Genomic DNA, 17,484 nt, shown 5'->3' on the forward strand with positions numbered 1-17,484 from the left:
GAATCACTAAATGTGTTGCTGATCGCAAATCTCGAGAACAGCTGAACTGATTTCGCTAATTCTTTTTTTATAATATTCCTTGAGGTACGAGGATGGTTCTTACAGAGAGAAAAATTTAAAAAAATTTAATCGACTGTTAGGCGGAACGAAGTTCGCCAGGGCAGCTAGTCTAAATATATAAAAGGATTGACTGACTGACTGATCTATCAACGCACAGCTCAAACTACTGGACGGATCGGGCTGAAATTTGGCATGCAGATAGCTATTATGATGTAGGCATTCGCTAAGAAAGGATTTTTGAAAATTCAACTTCTGAGGGGGTGAAACAGGGGTTTGAAATTTGTGTAGTCCACGCGGACGAAGTCGCGAGCATAAGCTAGTTAGAAATAAAATTAAAGCTTTGAAATTGAAAATAGATCTGCAAGTTCCTTGATTTTCCCATATCAACGTCTATTATTGTATGAATATAATTCAAAGTTAAGGTAGGTAGGTACATTCCGTGTTTCCGAAAATCTCAACATTCAACATGTTCCAAACGCAACTCTGTGGAAACTCTTAACACTAAGGGTTGCTATACACATAGTCGGCTTGGCACATCCAAGCGCTACCGCTTGGATGTGCCAAGCCGACTATTCAGAAGACGTCAGAAATTGTCTAGACGAATGCTCGGCAAAAACGCCGCTCGGCCTGCTAGCACATATACATTAATAGTAGGTCGATTTCGTAAAACCTGTATCAGTCATTATTACAGTATCAATTATTGTGATTTGCTGAATTTGTGCGATTCTTGTTGCAACAATGCATTGTAGCCAATAGTGAGCGAGCGTCAACCAATCAGAGGTGATTGAGATCGTGACACTATAGCTGTCATTCTACTCTACTTCTAATATTGAAAGAATTAATAAAATCGGTTCAGTACTACCGTCATTGACTTATATATTACTTCGTAAGGACAGGGCCATTGAACAAGCAAATTGGCACCGACTCATTAGTCCTAAAATGTTTATTTAGCACCAACCTCAGTGACCGTTTGGATTTCAGACGGGTCGTTCATTGGTATCTAAGAGGTGGCGCTGATTTATTTGGTTCTAAAACCGTGAAAAATCTCGTTCGCTTGGGCATATCTTTTCATTTATATCGATAACTACCGTAGACTACATAGATGCTATACAGTAGGCAGACTAGTGTATAGCACCCCTAATGGAACCCACCATTATCTGAGCGAGTGGAGTTAAAAGTTTCCTTCCCTAACAAGTTTCCTGTACGAAAGTTTCTCCGGAGCCTATTATCAAATAACAAGTAAGTACCTAAGAAATAAAATTTTCATAATTAAAAAAAAAGATTCTAACGAGTTGAGAACCTCCTCCTTTTTTTGAAGTCGGTTAAAAATAATAAACCTACTATTCCGTAATGTACAAAGTTTCCCATCTCTCTTTCTGCATCTATTTCTTACTAGATAATGCCCACGACTTCGCGTGGATTTAGGTTTCAAAAATCCCGTGGGAACTCTTCGATTTTCCGGGATAAAAATTAGCCTAGGTAGGTATGTCTTTTTAATTAGACTTACCTATGCAAAAAATCATATCTAAACTATCATACCATATCGGTAATGAGTCTAAATCGAAATAAATACATATATCAATTCGTTAAATTGTGGTCAAACTAATAATTATTATTTTTAACTTTCGAAGTAAGATAACTATATCAAGTGGGGTATCATATGAAAGGGCTTTACCTGTGCATTCTAAAATAGATTTTTATTTCTTTTTATGCATTAAAGTTTTTGAATGATCGTGCAAAATGTCGAAAAAATACGACTGTAGTACGGAACCCTCGGTGCGCGAGCCTGACTCGCACTTGGCCGGTTTTTTTTCTAAATGCATGTAATTTCGATCGATGAACTGATGCGCGGCTGCAGCGTGGGTGTAGTGCTGCAGTCACGCTTTTTTATTTATATGGATTTACAAAGCAGCATTGCAGCCGCATGCCTCCGTGCGGCTCTTTACTGCAAAATTAAAGGCATCCTTAGTATACCTAATATGGGGAGTGATGTATGAAAAAAATGAAAAACATTTATTTACTAAAAGTGCAATTAATAGCTTATGGTTATACTTAGGTTCATAATAGATAGATTTTCTTCCTCTTTAAAACATGCTATTTTTAAAAATCATTATAATATACGGTATACGGAACCTACGTGATATGTTTTTAGCTCTAACACCGCATTACGAGCGAGAGCGCGGATTTGGAGAAATCTCGCAGGAAAATTTCCGAGATTTGCACTCTTTATTTGAAAGCTTGCACTTCATGGGTACATAATACGTGGGTTGGCCACAATTTTCTAAATTCTAGGATAAAAAATTTTGGTTTGACGTTAGGTAAGTATATGAATAGTTATGTGCTTTTTAAGTTATTAAATAAAAACGTTAAACCAAGTGAGGTTTAACGGTGAAACAAAACCGCCATGCTTGAGAGTCCTTCATAATGTTCTCGAAGGTGTATGAAGTCTGCCAATCCGCACTTGGCTAGCGTGGACTATGGCCAAAACCCTTCTCATTTTGGGAGGAGGCCCGTGCTCAGTTGTGAGCCGGTGATGGTGATTATGATCATGATGAAATAAATAAACGAATGTAATAAAGAAAAGGTAACAGACAATTTCAAAAGGTAGAGCTTTCGTTCTAAATTAAAAATGACGAGATATTCCGTTCTTTTACCAACAACTACCACTCTAAACTTTCTATCAATAAATATAAATGGAAAACTGATTGATTGATATAACACTGTACACTATACAGCATAATACAGTGTCAACAAAAGATAGACGACCACTGAAGGACATACTTCTCTTATAGGGACTTCCACACGCCACGTCTAACGCCGCCTGAATCCAGCTGCTCCCTGTGACTCGTTTGATGTCGTCTGTCTACCTAGTGGGGGGAGTGGGTTCCTCCAACACTACGCTTTCCGGTGCGAGGTCGCCATTCTAGCATCTTGGGACACCAACGTCTATCGATTTTTCGACTAATGAAATATAATAGATTATTAGAATACTAGCTGATGCCCGCGACTTCGTCTGCGTGGACTACTCAAATTTCTAACCCCTATTGTAACCCCAAAGGGGTTGAATTTTCAGCAATCCTTTCATAGCGGACGTCTACGTCATAATAGCTATCTGCATGCCAAATTTCAGTCCGATCCATCCAGAAGTTTGAGCTGTGCGTTGATAGATCAGTCAGTCAGTCAGTCAGTCACCTTTTCCTTTTATATATTTAGATTATGGTAGATTACATTGCGTTCCTCGAAACATCCTATAATAACAATAAATGATGGTCACCCTATATGCAAAAGTATATTCGGGTCAGACTGCAAGTCGCTGACGGCACAGCAAATAGGAGCTCGTATTAGTTTCATCCTATCCTCAACACTTCTACAGATTTTAGCGGAATAAGATGTTTGGCCTTCTAAAGTCTGCCATTTTACCACTAGAATTGAATCAATTTGCTTTTAAAATTGAATTATTATCTTCCAGCTTTTACTTTTCTTGTTCCTGTGATTTCTGTGCGATATTTTTAGAGTGCCAGCGGGCACCCTTCGGATACGGAATTTTCTTTAGTCCGTCTGTTTGTAACAGGCTGTATCTCGTGAACCGTAATAGGTGAAGAGTTGAAATTATCACATTGTGTATTTCTATTGCCAAAGTCACGAGCATCACCTTAGTACTTTGTCATAAAAATACGCAGCAAAACTCTTTACCCTTACTAGAATTTCATCGCCCCGAAAGATAATAGCGAGAAAAAGATTTTTGGGGGCACCTAAATCTCGCCGTTTTGACTCAGCGATATTCTCATTAAACAGCTTCGGAGGTTTCAAAACTTATTAAATTTTGATGGTGCCACTCACCGAGTCAAATGTCAGGTTGGACATATATTTGGAGTCGTGAAACCTTTTTGACGACCTCCCTGGCGCAGTGGTAAGCGCTGTGGTCTTATAAGTGAGAGGTTCCGGGTTCAATTCCTGGCGTACCGGAACGCTAAATCGCCTGTGCGGCACGGCTATGCCGGTAGGGTGGTAACTAGCTACAGCCGAAGCTTCCTACTAGCCAGACCAGAGATAATTTAGAAATTATCAATTCACAAATTGCCTCTGCCGGAATTTAAACCCGGGACCTCCCTCTTATTATATAGATCACAGCGCTTGTCATCACGTCCGGGTAGTCGTCAAAATCATCGACCTAGATTGTCAGAACAATATTTTACGTAGCAAAGCTCTTTATTAATATGCTTCCAGTATTTCATCGCCCCAAAAGATTTTTTTGGGGGCACCTAAATCTCGCAGTATCGACTCAGCGAGATTCCTATTAAAACAACTTTGGAGGTTTCAAAACTTATTAAAACTTGATGGTGCCACTCGCCGAGTCGAATGTCACGTTGTAGATATATTTGGGGTCGTGAAAGCTATTATTGTGATGTATGTTCGAGTTTTGAAACAGATATAGCTTGCTTGGACATACGCTGCCCTTTGTCCTGAAAAATAAAAAGTTCCGACGGGATTTCAAGAAACCTAAATCCACGCTGTCGAAGTCGTGACCATCGCCTACTTTGTCATAAAAATATTTTACGCAGCAAAACTCTTAACCCCTCCTAGAATATCATCGCCCCGAAAGATAATAGTGAGAATAAGATTTACGGGGACACCTAAATCTCGCAGTATTGACTCAGCGAAATTCTCATTAAACAACTTTGGAGGTTTCAAAACTTATTAAAACTTGATGGTGCCACTCGCCGAGTCGAATGTCACGTTGGAGATATATTTGGGGTCGTGAAAGCTATTATTGTGATGTATAATGTTGCGGATAAAGTTTGAATCTGGAGTTCCCGGGCAGTGTTGAGCTTACTGAGATGGCCTGAGTAGAGTTCTACCCGTGCGCGTTAACATGGCACCTGGCTCGAATACAACCCTCCTCCGGCTTCCCCGTGAAGTTCCCCGCTCTAGATCCGTTCAGCCGTTTTGTGGTGTGATTGAGTAACAAACATCCATCCAAATAATAATACTTTCAATGTCATTGATTCGAGCCAGGTGCCATGTTAATTCAAGGCAAGAAATATTGTACATCGACCTTTAGAATAAGATTTCGGCTTTGTAGAGCGTAGTCTCTGTCACTCATTCCTATGTGACGTTTTGTCGGTCTCAACGACAGAGACATCCACGCAGACGAAGTCGCGAGCATAAGTATTCTAGACTAGGATAATAATAATTCTCACAGACACATGTACCTGCAAAACAAAGAAATCAAACAAGTAATAAGTAATAACAAAACAAATAAACTAACCACTAATGCGACAAATGCAATCACGCAATATTAGCATGTCGCTCCAGCGGCGACGATTCGAGACGCCTTGATTGCTTTTATGGCGAATTTTCATGTGCCATAAAGTCGCCGCAGCGAATTAGTGATAATACAGCCATTTGTCTAATGCGGTGGCCACACCGGACGAACAACCTCGCGTAACAACATACATGTTTGTCGTGTTACATGATTCGCGTGGCACTTCAACTTACCCGTTGCACCTATTACTAAGGATCCAGTGGCGTGCAGGTCATAGAGGCATAACAGCTCTGCTTACCTAGTTGAAATGGTTTAGTGCTCATTTTTCACGATGACCTGTCATTAAATAGGTAGTTAGCTAACTAATGCTTACCCTAGGTTCAAATCCTGTGCACGCCACTGTAAGGATCTCCCTGTCGTACCTAATAGCCTGCGCTGTAGACTTATAAACGTGAAGACGTGGAACGGAAAGTTCCGGAACGGGAAGTCCTAGATGTAATTGCCGGAACGGTCAATTTGGATGTTTTTAATATCGAAATTTTATTGGCTTCCTCGGTTGTTAGTATGTTGACGGCACAGCGTTGTCCACCGGCAAAGCCGTGCTACCAAGCGATTTAGTGTTACGGTACAATTATTGCCGCAAAGAAGCAGATGATACATGTTGGCCTGCATGGTGTCTTACCTACCACTAGGTGAGTTTTCAATCAAGTGCTAACTTGTCTTAATAAATGAAAAAGTACAGCTCTGCTTTTAAGGACACTTGTGCCCAGAAAATTCCGAGCAATGTTCTCACCGACCAAGCGTAAGCTCGCAATATTGCCGTGCGAGTTATCACGTCGGTGTAGACATGGCTTAACCGTCAAGCACCAGTAAGCAAAAAAGAAAAATAACAGTTCATTAGTACGCCTCATATGGTACTTTATGGGAAATGTTAGCAAGCTTAATAACATTGACTTTCTCCACCATTATAGAAGCGTCAAGTACAGGAGAAAGGTCTTTCGCCGCCTGCAAGCACTATGGACAGACTATGTTGGAATGTCATAACATTTTGTATCCTTCAGAGAAGATAAGAGTACCGATAGATTTGTTGCTGTACCCTCATATGGTTTTAATTGGATTCAGAAAGGATGCCCATAAGAAACCGGCTTGGAAATGCGGTGGATCATTAATCAGGTATTCAAGGTCCCAATTTGTCTCACGCTGATGTCAGTCGCGTACGTCAGTCGCATATTTTGTCAGCGTTGTCAGCGTCGCTGTGTAGCTAGTAGTACACAATAGGTATATTACCAACCGAAGAAAGAAAGAAAGAAAAAAAGAAAGACAGACAGAAAAAGAAAAAGAAAAAGAAAGAAAGAAAGAAAGAAAGAAAGAAAGAAAGAAAGAAAGAAAGAAAGAAAGAAAGAAAGAAAGAAAGAAAGAAAGAAAGAAAGAAAATGGATTTATTTGTTGTTGGTGTCACAGATAAAAACGAAGTACAAATGTAACATTTTCATCTGTGACACCACCCCAAATGGGTGTACAGCTCAGCATAATGTCTTGCATCATATGCGTTAACACACATAAGATGCAGGACGCTGATTTTCAGCTGTGACCCGAAGAACGCATCTGTAGAAGGAAGTACTACAGTATCTCAGATTTAACTCAACCGCTTCTGATTTTCGCCCATTATAATAAAAGTCTGAATACGTTACGAATACATGCTTTTGAAAAGTTCCACTTAGGTAAAGTTTCAATGTTTTTAAGGGGCGCACCCAGTTAAACAAAAACAGTAAACAAGAAAGAATAAACAACAGTTTTATTAACAAAACTAGCTAACCAGTGCGCTCAGGTAGAATTTCTAAAATTGTTGTGAGTTAAGCTTTAACAATCAATTTAGGCTTGTCTTTATCTAAATTCAGAACACGAGTAAAACCCATAATTTTTATTTTATTTCGACTTTTCAATGAGCCTATAAAGTAGAAGATTTGAAATAAGTTGTCTCCTTTTATTGTTTTAAATAATTTCAGTGAAAAATGGGTGTTAACAGCAGCACATTGTGTAGAAGATCCCATAGAAGGAACAGCAAGTATCATGAGGATAGGCACTGCGACATTTGAATTCGACGAAGTTGAAGAACTAGCTCAAGAAAGAGAAATCGACGAAATCATACTCCATCCAGAATACAAACCTCCTTCTAAGTACCACGATATAGCTTTAATGAGGAGCAAGTCTGAATTTGTACTGAGTAGAGATATTCGAATAGCTTGTTTGAATCTTGATGATAATATTCATGACATGCAGTTAACAGCTATAGGGTTTGGTAAGACTGCATCAATGGATCCTAGTGGTAGTGAAACATTAATGAAAGTGGATGTAGATATTATTGATTCAGCAGTATGTAATAGATCGATGAGGTATTTGATTAAGAGGAAGCTGATAGCTCAAGGTATAACGGATAACCAGTTATGTGCTGGCGATTATGAACACGGGGGTAAGGATACTTGCCAAGGAGATTCTGGAGGGCCGTTACAAGTTATGCCAGGTAACTGTATAAGTTATTCTAGGTAATTGTATAAGTTATGTTAGGTAATTGTATAAGGTATGTTAGGTAATTGTATAAGTTATGCTAGGTCATTGTATAAGTTATGCTAGGTCATTGTATAAGTTATGCTAGGTCATTGTATAAGTTATGCTAGGTCATTGTATAAGTTATGCTAGGTCATTGTATAAGTTATGCTAGGTCATTGTATAAGTTATGCTAGGTCATTGTATAAGTTATGCTAGGTCATTGTATAAGTTATGCTAGGTCATTGTATAAGTTATGCTAGGTCATTGTATAAGTTATGCTAGGTCATTGTATAAGTTATGCTAGGTAATTGTATAAGTTATGCTGGGTAATTGTGTAATTTATGTCAGACAATTGTAATTTATAGACGCTTATATAATATAATAAACTCTCATGTGATATTTTGAAACAAATGCAAAGTTATTATTAAACGCAATTTTTGTTAAGATCCTTTTACAATGTTAAGGATAACTTAATGACAGAAAAGCTTAGAAATTAATGGTATTATTTTATAAATACCTATAGCAAGTAAACAAGCAGGCAGGTCACCTGATGTAAATTGGTTACTACCGCCCATGAACATTTGTAGCACCTGAGGAACCATCAATGCGTTGCCGACTTTCAGGAATTTATACATCCACCCCTTGAATAGGTTCCATTTTGAGATTTTGGTTTCAAAAAGCATATTCGACGGGCTTCTTTGTAGATAAGGGTGTTTTAGCAATATTATAAAAATGCATGTCTGTCTGTCTGTTACCATTTCACGGCACATCCGAACCGATCTTCGCGAAATTTGGTACAGCGATAGCTTGCATTCCGTTGGTTACTCTTTATCTCTGAAAATAAAAGATTTTCCATAGAATTTGCGAGAAAAAACCTAACATTTTTAAGTTTGTTTTTCAATTTTTTCTTTTTTCAGATAGAGTGGACTGTATATATACTTTTCCTTTACATAAGATTGTCGGTGTGACGTCCTTTGGGAGGGACTGTGGGAGGAAGATGGCGCCCGGCGTATATACCAGAGTATCTAGGTATATTGACTGGATTGAGAGCATAGTGTGGCCAGATACTGAAAGTTTTTAAGACGCTTATCATTGCAAAATGAAATGAAATGAAATAAAATGAATTAAATTATTTCATTTAGTAGCATGTGCCACTTATGCAGGGCGTAACAAGAACGCTAGCAAAAACTTAGCGTTATTGTTATACTACCTAAACACAATCCAATACCAATAACCATTTGTCTCATTTTGTAGTTTTACTGATTTATTATCTTACAAACCCGTAATGTATAGCGTCCAAAGTTCGGGTCAATGGCGCCTACGACGTGGCATTGACTCCGAGTGGCCTACTTACGCAATGTTCCTCAACCTCTAGCGTCAGTCAGATGTTTTATTTGCACTTTTACAAAATGTAGGATTTTTAAATTCTTTTTCGCATTTTTTTTGTGGTATCATACCAGTAATCATCAGTACTGTCATCAGTCTTCGTTTTTGCCAGCGCTCTGTTATGCCTTAACCACCGGTACGGAAAGCATATTCTACTGAGAAGAGCCGACAAGAAACGCATGTTTAACTTTCCCGAGTTATGTGCGTTTTATCACTTGCTTGGTGAAGGAAAACAACGTGAGGAAATATGCATTCCTGAGAATTCTCCATAATGTTCTCGAAGATGTGCGAAAGCTGCCAATTTGCACTTTGCCAGCGTGGTGGACTATGGCTAGGTCCTTCTCATTCTGAGAGAAGACCCTCAGTAGTGAGCGCGCGATGAGTTGATCATGATGACGATTATTATATAAAAATTAAATTATACCTACTCACAAATTAGAGGTCCGAAAAATTGCAGATCACCAGACATCAGGTGGTAAAAGACTTGACCGCATTTTCACTTATGAGATATTCCAGCAAAAAGGATAACGACTTAGGTACCTGAAACAAAGGGATGCTCTATAAAAACGCGTCAAAGCTGACCCGCGGGGGACACGAATAAAAAATGAGACAGGTAAAATTGTGTCAAAGAACTGTCTCCCCATTAGGTATTTTCTTTCAAAATACCCAGTGGTGGATCATAACCCTTTTCTTTTATTCAGCTCAGGGGTTCGATTTCCAGCACGCACTTCTTACTTTTCACAGTTATGTGCGTTTTAAGCAATTAAATATTACTAGCTTTATTATGTGTATTTACTTTATTTAATTAGTACACCCCTTCCGCTTTCTTAAATTTTTATAATATCCTCTACCCTAAGGTTGCCTGGAAGAGATCGCTATTTTAGCGATAAGGCCGCCTATTGTACATGCTGTATTTGTTATATGTCTATTGTTTTTGTTTTGGTGTACAATAAAGCATATTTTACTTTACTTTTACTTTAGCTTCAGTGGTAACAGACATTTCCGCATTTTCCATATGAGATACTAGCTTATGCTCGCGGCTTCGTCTGCGTGGACTACACAAATTTCAAACCCCTATTTCAACCCCTTAGGGGTTGAATTTTCAAAAATCCTATGCCAAATTTCAGCCCGATCCGTCCAGTAGTTTGAGCTGTGCGTTGATAGTTCAGTCAGTCAGTCAGTCAGTCACCTTTTCCTTTTATATATTTATATTCCAGCAAAAAGGCTTACCTGAAACAAAGGGATGCTCAATAAAAACGCGTCAAAGCTGACCCGCGCGCGGGGGACACGAATAAAAAATGAGACAGGTAAAGTGATGTCTGAAAACTTTCTGAACATTATTTTCTTTCGAAATATTTACACAGTGGCAGATCATGAATCAGAGGCCCAAGACGCAACCTAATTTAGAAGCTGTATTGATCCTACTGTCAGGAGAAGGGAGGGCAGGTCATGTCTGTCGCAGAACCGACGGCCGATGGGGCAGACGTGTTCTGGAGTGGAGACCACGTACCGGTAAGCGCAGTGTGGGACGACCACCAGCCCGCTGGACCGATGACCCGAAGAAGGTGGTGGGGAGCGATTGGATGAGGAAGGCTGAGGACCGTGTTTGGTGGCGTGCTCTTGGAAAGGCCTATGTCCAGCAGTGGACGCAAACAGGCTGATGGATTGGATTGATCCTACTAAGACCTATCTGCCGTACTTAGAGTCGCTAAATCATTACTTAAGTTTAGTTAAGTTTTAACTCAATCTTAAGTAACGATTAGCGACTCTGAGTACGGCTGTAAGTATAATAATAGGATAGTTCGAGGGTATTCTGGCAGAACCAAATAAGTGCAAAAATTTTAAAAAATTAGTTAGAAACATGGGATACTTAGTTTTCGTTGCATTTTTTATCTGGCAAAACCATATAACTGCCGAAGCTTTCACAACCGTTTTTTCTTCTGGGTAAACAAAATATCTAGCATATTTTTGGAATAAATTTAAAAGCAAAAACCGATATGGACTCTTAAAAAACAAAATTAAATGGTTATTACAGTGAGAACGGAATAAAACAATTTACTTTCTTCACCCACAAAAACACTTGTAGATAATGGTATTTTATATTAACAGGTAAAACAAAATATTGGTACTTATTTGTTTCTCATTGGTAAAACGAACTGAGTTCTTTGTTTTATTGACAGGCAGAACAGAATAAGCGAGTTTGTTTTGTTTTACATGCTACAAGAAATGCAATGTGATCCTCTTCTATAGAGGTAAGGCTTACTTAGACTGTTTTGCTTGCTAACGTTTTTGTATATTAGTGTGAGTTTAACAGTCGTCACGTGCGTACGTGTTTACTTCATCGAGATCTTAATTCGAGTAATTACTGTGTTTATTATGTGAATCAGTGTAAAATGGTTTCCAGAGGAAAGAAGATTGTATCGTTGATAATCAATGACAATGCAACACAAGGTAACTTTTATTTTATTTAAGTAAATTTAATTTTGAGGTAATAATTTTGTTTTATTCAATAAAAGATTGTAATGTTGTTTAGGCGCTAAGTTGCTTGGTTTATGTTTCTAGGGCAACATTCTTCTTCTGAAAGTGATACAGTAGTAGCAGCTGATGTCCATCATACTGTTGTAGCAGCTGATATCCATCAAACGAACAACGATGGACTTTCCAGACGTCGATCAGGTATGTATTTCTGCATAAGTACATACTTTTATTATGATAATTTATAGATATTCATAATATCAGCACTGCTGGGAATAGGTCTCCTCAATAGTCATGCATACCTATTGTCATGTATCGGTATGAAAGACAAGCCGAGAGATTACTCTTACTTTGCCAACTGTAAGCATATTTTTACGATGATTAAATAAACATGTCTATTGTCTAGTTTTACAAAGCCTGGTATTTTTTCAGGTCGTCGACCAGTATCAAGAGTTCTACAGAATGAATATAATATCAGTGACGAAATCGAAATAGATATGGAAAGCTTATTTGGCGATGTATCTGATATCGAAGATCCTACCTATTTACCTCCCCTTCCCAACCCAGACATAAATCACGATGGTGACATAAAGCCTACTTAAAGGTACCTACCCTCAAGATTTACTAAGAGAAGTTTTACAGCCAAATAATGATGGAATCGATGGTTTGTTAGAAAATAATAATATTGAATTACTACGGGAAGAAAATAAAAGACAAAAAGAGTCATCAGAAATTGCTAATTCAATATTACAGGAAATTTTAAATAATATGTGGAAAAAAATTAAACCTATGAAAAGGTGGAGAAAATCTAATCCTGAATGTTGGGCAGTAAACGTAGCAAAAAGAAGAAGAGCTGATGGTTTGCCCTACAAGTCTCGCTCTAAAGAGTGGCCAACAAAGATTCCAAAGGATGTCCTTGTGACATGTGACATGTGACAGAGGAAAAATGTTTGTAATGCGCAAAAGGAAAAAGACAAGGAAAGAGCTAACAAAGATCCTAAGTTTCTTTCGGTTTTATTTGATCTGCAGGCTGTACTTCAGATCCCTCATTGCAAAGTGGCTCTGTTGTATTATTCTCGAAAACTGTGCGTGCTTAATCTCACTGTTCATGAGGCAAGTCTGCCCAGTAATGCATACTGTTTTCTATGGTGCGAACTGAACGGTAAAAAAGGTAGCTGCGAAATTGGAACAATTTAATTACATTATTTAACTAAATGTATTCCAGCAAATGTAACTGAAATAAGCCTTTTTTCTGATACTTGTTCATGTCAAAATAGGAATCAATATGTGGCAGCAATTCTTTTGTGGGCTGTTCAGAATATTGATCATTTACAGATTATAGAGTAAAAATTTTTAGAATCCGGACATACATACATGGAGGCCGATTCTATGCACAGTGCTATTGAATCACAAAAGAAGGAAACATCAGTTTATTCAATGCAAGACTGGATTTCAATATGCGAACGTGCAAGGCGTAGGAAAATACATACTGTTCAACAGAAGAAGATAGTAAATAAATAATAAATAAATAAAATGTTTTTATTTCGACCAACAAGGATCATATTGGTGTTAGTAATTACACGAAACTTAAACCTAATTGTTAGTAATTATTAATATTTAATATTTATTAATATTAATATTTAAGTAAAGGAGCCATACAAAACAAAATAGTTTAAATACCATGAGTTTTATGATTTAAAAGATTTGGCTTCTAAGATTATTCATAACAAAGATAAGGACAATAAAGGAAATAAAGTGCAGTGGCTTAAAATCAAACGACTGAAGTTTGTAAAGGAGGACAAAAGAATTTACTTCAATTATGATATGAGTGAGACTTTTAATTACTTTGACGTTACCGGTAAAGAAGGAAAAACTAGAGCTACTCGTACAAGAACAAAAAGAAAGGGTCATGATGAATTTCCATCTGAGTAAAAAAAATGTATACCTGTATCCGACCCTATCCGAAGCAAAAACAAAAGATTTAATAAATTTAATTTAAAAAAATATAATACCAGAGGAGTTGGAACTTTGGTACAAAAATCTAAAGACAGTAAGTAAGTGGTTCTGAAGAGGCTGAAGAGGAGGATGAGGAGAATGAGATGTCTTGCGAGTAAACTATTACGTAATTTCCTTAACTACGATTTAAGGAAATTACGTAATAGTTTTTAGTTTAGTTTTGGTTTTTCCTTGATAATACTTTAAAGTGCTATTTTATCTGCAGGGTCAATTTGTTCAAACTTAAGAAAGCTTACATTATTTTAAATAAATATCGCCTATTTGCTTTTCTAATGCAGTGATTACCAAAAAAATACAGGTAGAAACAGATAACTGAGAAAAAAAAAATTCTACCGCCTTAATTGGAATGTTATTTCAATTTATTTTAACATCAACTTATTTAATACGGGACAGTGAACTGTTCCTAGTGTAGTATGTAAAGATTAATGTGTGTTTAAGAGATTTACAGCTTATTTACGTATTTCAGGTAAAACAAGATAACTGCAATACCTTCACGCCAATTTTCCCCTTTTCTAAACTTTTAATGTAAATTTTTGCATAAATTAATGTATGAAAATAATCTTAAATAATGTATCTAAGTACAAGTAGTGAAAATTTTCTGTAATTGTGCTTCGTCGTGGACCTATGATCATCTAAAACTTTAAATGCCTTTTTCTCAATATAACAGTATCGCTACTTATCCGGTTCTCCCAGAATACCCTCGAGTTCAGTAAAATTTAAATTGTTGTTTTATATTTTTGTAACTATTCGGAAGATCGGGGGTGCGATCCCGAGCACGCATCTCTAACTTTTCGGAGTTATGTGCGTTGTAAGTAATTAAATATCACTTGCTTTAACGGTAAAGGAAAACATCGTGAGGAAACCTGCTTCCCAGTTCCCATAATGTTTCAAAGGTGTGCGAAGTCTGCAAATCCTAAGAAACCCTTCTCATTCTGAGAGGAAACCCGTACTCTGTAGTGAGCCGGCGATAGGTTGATCATGATGATATAATTAACTAAGGGAAAGGATCAAGACTCTCAGCAATGAGAAACATGACGTATTAAAAAAGCGAAAGTTTTAATGAAAAATGACGTAATTCCCGTACAAGTTGTAAATTGTGTTTCCTGTAATAGGCTGACTTTCAAACTTGGTCTAACTTTAGGTAACTGTCTTTTTTTCAGACTTTCACATTTTATTACCTACCCGTTGATGCCTGAGACTTCATCCGCGTGAATTTCATCATCATCATCATCATCATCAACCAATAGACGTCCACTGCTGGACATAGGTCTCTTGTAGGGACTTCCATACGCCACGGTCTTACGCTGCCTGGATCCAGCGGCTCCCTGCGACTCGTCTGATGTCGTCCGTCGACCTAGTGGGGGGTCTTCCAACGCTGCGTCTTCCGGTGCGAGGTCGCCATTCCAGCGTGGATTTAGGTTTTTAAAAATTTCGCGGGAATCATTTGATTTTCCGGGATGAAAAGTAGTCTACGAGTGTAGTACGCGAGAGCTTGAGATGGCAATCGGGGAGGGAAAGCTCTGACACCCGTGTTGTAATATTATGTTAACTAAGTGGGTATGCTACAAAACTATTTATAATAAAATGTCAGTTCCCATCAAGTGCTCGTTTGATTCACAACATGGTGACAGCGGTGGGATGAGATACTTTCCTTATGACACCCATATCTTCCATACGCTTTATATCATACCATTTTTTTTGTTTTTTTTTTTTTTTGATGGGAACCATACAACAACCCGTACCGCCCGCGGGGACTGCGCGGGTGTGCGGGGCATTCCCTCCCCGATTGCTATCTCGATCTGTCGCGTACCTACAGATGACGCAGCGGCACCGCACCGTCGCGCCACACTGTGGTCGCGCGTCGCGTCGCCGCAACGAATCGTAACCGCTCTACTCGTCTCTAAGGGTGAGATCTATAGAGCGCACTCTGACGTTGCTTAGACTTTAGACAGAGTTAAAACGAGACAGAGCTATATCTCTCACATAAATCTGTCTCGCTTTAACTCAAACTTAAGTCTGAGCAAAGTCAAAGTGCGCTCTATAGATTTTAGCCTAAGAGGTCGTGACATTCCTAATATTTAACCTTAAGTGCCAAATATTTTTCCGCCCGAACGCCATACCAAACCACCGTCTGGCTGGGATTCTCTAAATTCCTGGGATCGATAAGTAATGAAATAACTAGGGTTTAATCATTCCATCTACCCTAACCTTAAAATCTAACCCTATTAGAAGGGTTGAATAAAATTAGACTTTTATTACATACTATAGCAAAAAGGTGGACTGTGCCTTCTAAAATCTGATTCCTCTCTGATCGTATCGGATTGCCGTCCATCGGATTATGAGAGTGAGGGAATAGATAGAATCTAAAGAAAGGCAACCGCTAAAATTCTTGCTGGTCCTTCTCGGTAGGAAAGGCATTCCGAACTTCTGCACAGTTAAAGAATTTGACAATTCAAAAGTACTTCTAAAAGTTTACTTGATTAAAAACTCTTTCTATTTTACTTATTATTTCTACTATCTGATGCTGCGTACGCGTGGATTTGTGTTTTTGAAAATCCCGAGGGAACTCTTTGATTTTCCCTGATAAAAAGTAGCCTATGTCACTCTCCAGGTCTTAAACTATCATCATCATCATCATCATCATCAACCGATAGACGTCCACTGTTGGACATAGGTCTCTTGTAGGGACTTCCACACGCCACGGTCTTGCGCCGCGCGGCTCCAGCGGCCCCCTGCGACTCGTCTGCTGTCGTTCGTCTACTAGGGGGGTCTTCCAACACTGCGTCTTCCGGTGCGAGGTCGCTATTCCAGCGCCTTGGGACCCCAACGTCTATCGGTTTTACGAACTTTGTGCCTTGCCCATTGCCACTTCAGCTTCGCAACCTGTTGAGCTACACTAAACTAAACTTAAACTAAGTATATTCAAAAATCACGTTGATCCATTCTTCCGTTGCGACGTGATTGAAGGACAAATCAACAAACAAACACACTTTCGCATTAATAATATGGGTAGTGATGTCAGCAAAGTATTAATTAAGTATACAGAGTTTTAATGAGTACCACCGCAAGACAGCATTGTTAAATCAATACACTGGATAGCTAGGCCTCCGTAATTAACCTCGATACAATTAGAACGCACCAAATTACATTTTCATAATTGAATACCATCGGGGAATGAAGTTGGTCGCAAAGTTATCAATGTCAGAATCTAACTTCAATGCCTATTAATTTAAATGAACATATTATAGTGTTTGTTCATTCATAAAGCACTAGACACACCGGCAGAGCAGAAGAGCGGCGTTTTTAGGGCTCCGTACCTCAAAAGGCAAAAAGGAACCTTTATAGGATCTGTCTATCAGGCATGAAGGTTTGCTCGCGATATTTTCCTTCATCGTTAAAGCAAGTTACATTTAATTGCCTAAAACGCTCACAACTTCATAAAGTTGGAAGTGCGTTAGAGGACATAAGGTTATTAAAGCTTATGGGCAGGGGCGTGCAGGTCATAGAGGCATAAATGCACTGCTTACCCCAGTTGTAATAGCTCAATGCATATTTTTCATTTTGAACTGCCAATGAACAGGTTACTAGCTAACTAGTGCCTACCCTGGCTTCAAACCTGTGCACGCCACTGCTTATGGGGTATGCCGTATAGGGGGGTATCGCGAGCCACCAACTTCTATCGATTGCTCGAGATACCATTGACGGTACGACGTCATTAACCAATAACGCGACGT

General features: G+C 38.5%; 2 protein-coding genes across 3 annotated transcripts in view; one reads left to right on the forward strand and one right to left on the reverse strand.

Annotated features, from left to right (window-relative positions):
• The window catches only part of LOC117993128 (uncharacterized), a 713,143-nt gene that overhangs the window by 165,572 nt on the left and 530,087 nt on the right, over nucleotides 1–17,484 (reverse strand). The gene's annotated exons all lie outside the window — the stretch shown is intronic.
• On the forward strand, nucleotides 6,217–8,969 carry LOC117993238 (serine protease snake-like). Of its 2 annotated transcripts, none has more exons than XM_034980990.2 (3): nucleotides 6,217–6,499; nucleotides 7,333–7,847; nucleotides 8,791–8,969. In XM_034980990.2, exons 1-3 carry the CDS (start codon nucleotides 6,255–6,257, stop codon nucleotides 8,952–8,954), a joined length of 924 nt encoding a protein of 307 aa, XP_034836881.1. In that variant the 5' UTR covers nucleotides 6,217–6,254; the 3' UTR covers nucleotides 8,955–8,969. The 2 variants fall into 2 exon arrangements, with proteins under 2 accessions (XP_034836881.1, XP_069362750.1); XM_069506649.1 differs by having other exon boundaries at nucleotides 8,795–8,947.

The sequence above is a fragment of the Maniola hyperantus genome, chromosome 23 (genome assembly GCF_902806685.2).
Source record: "Maniola hyperantus chromosome 23, iAphHyp1.2, whole genome shotgun sequence".
In the NCBI taxonomy this organism is placed as follows: Eukaryota; Metazoa; Arthropoda; class Insecta; order Lepidoptera; family Nymphalidae; genus Maniola; species Maniola hyperantus.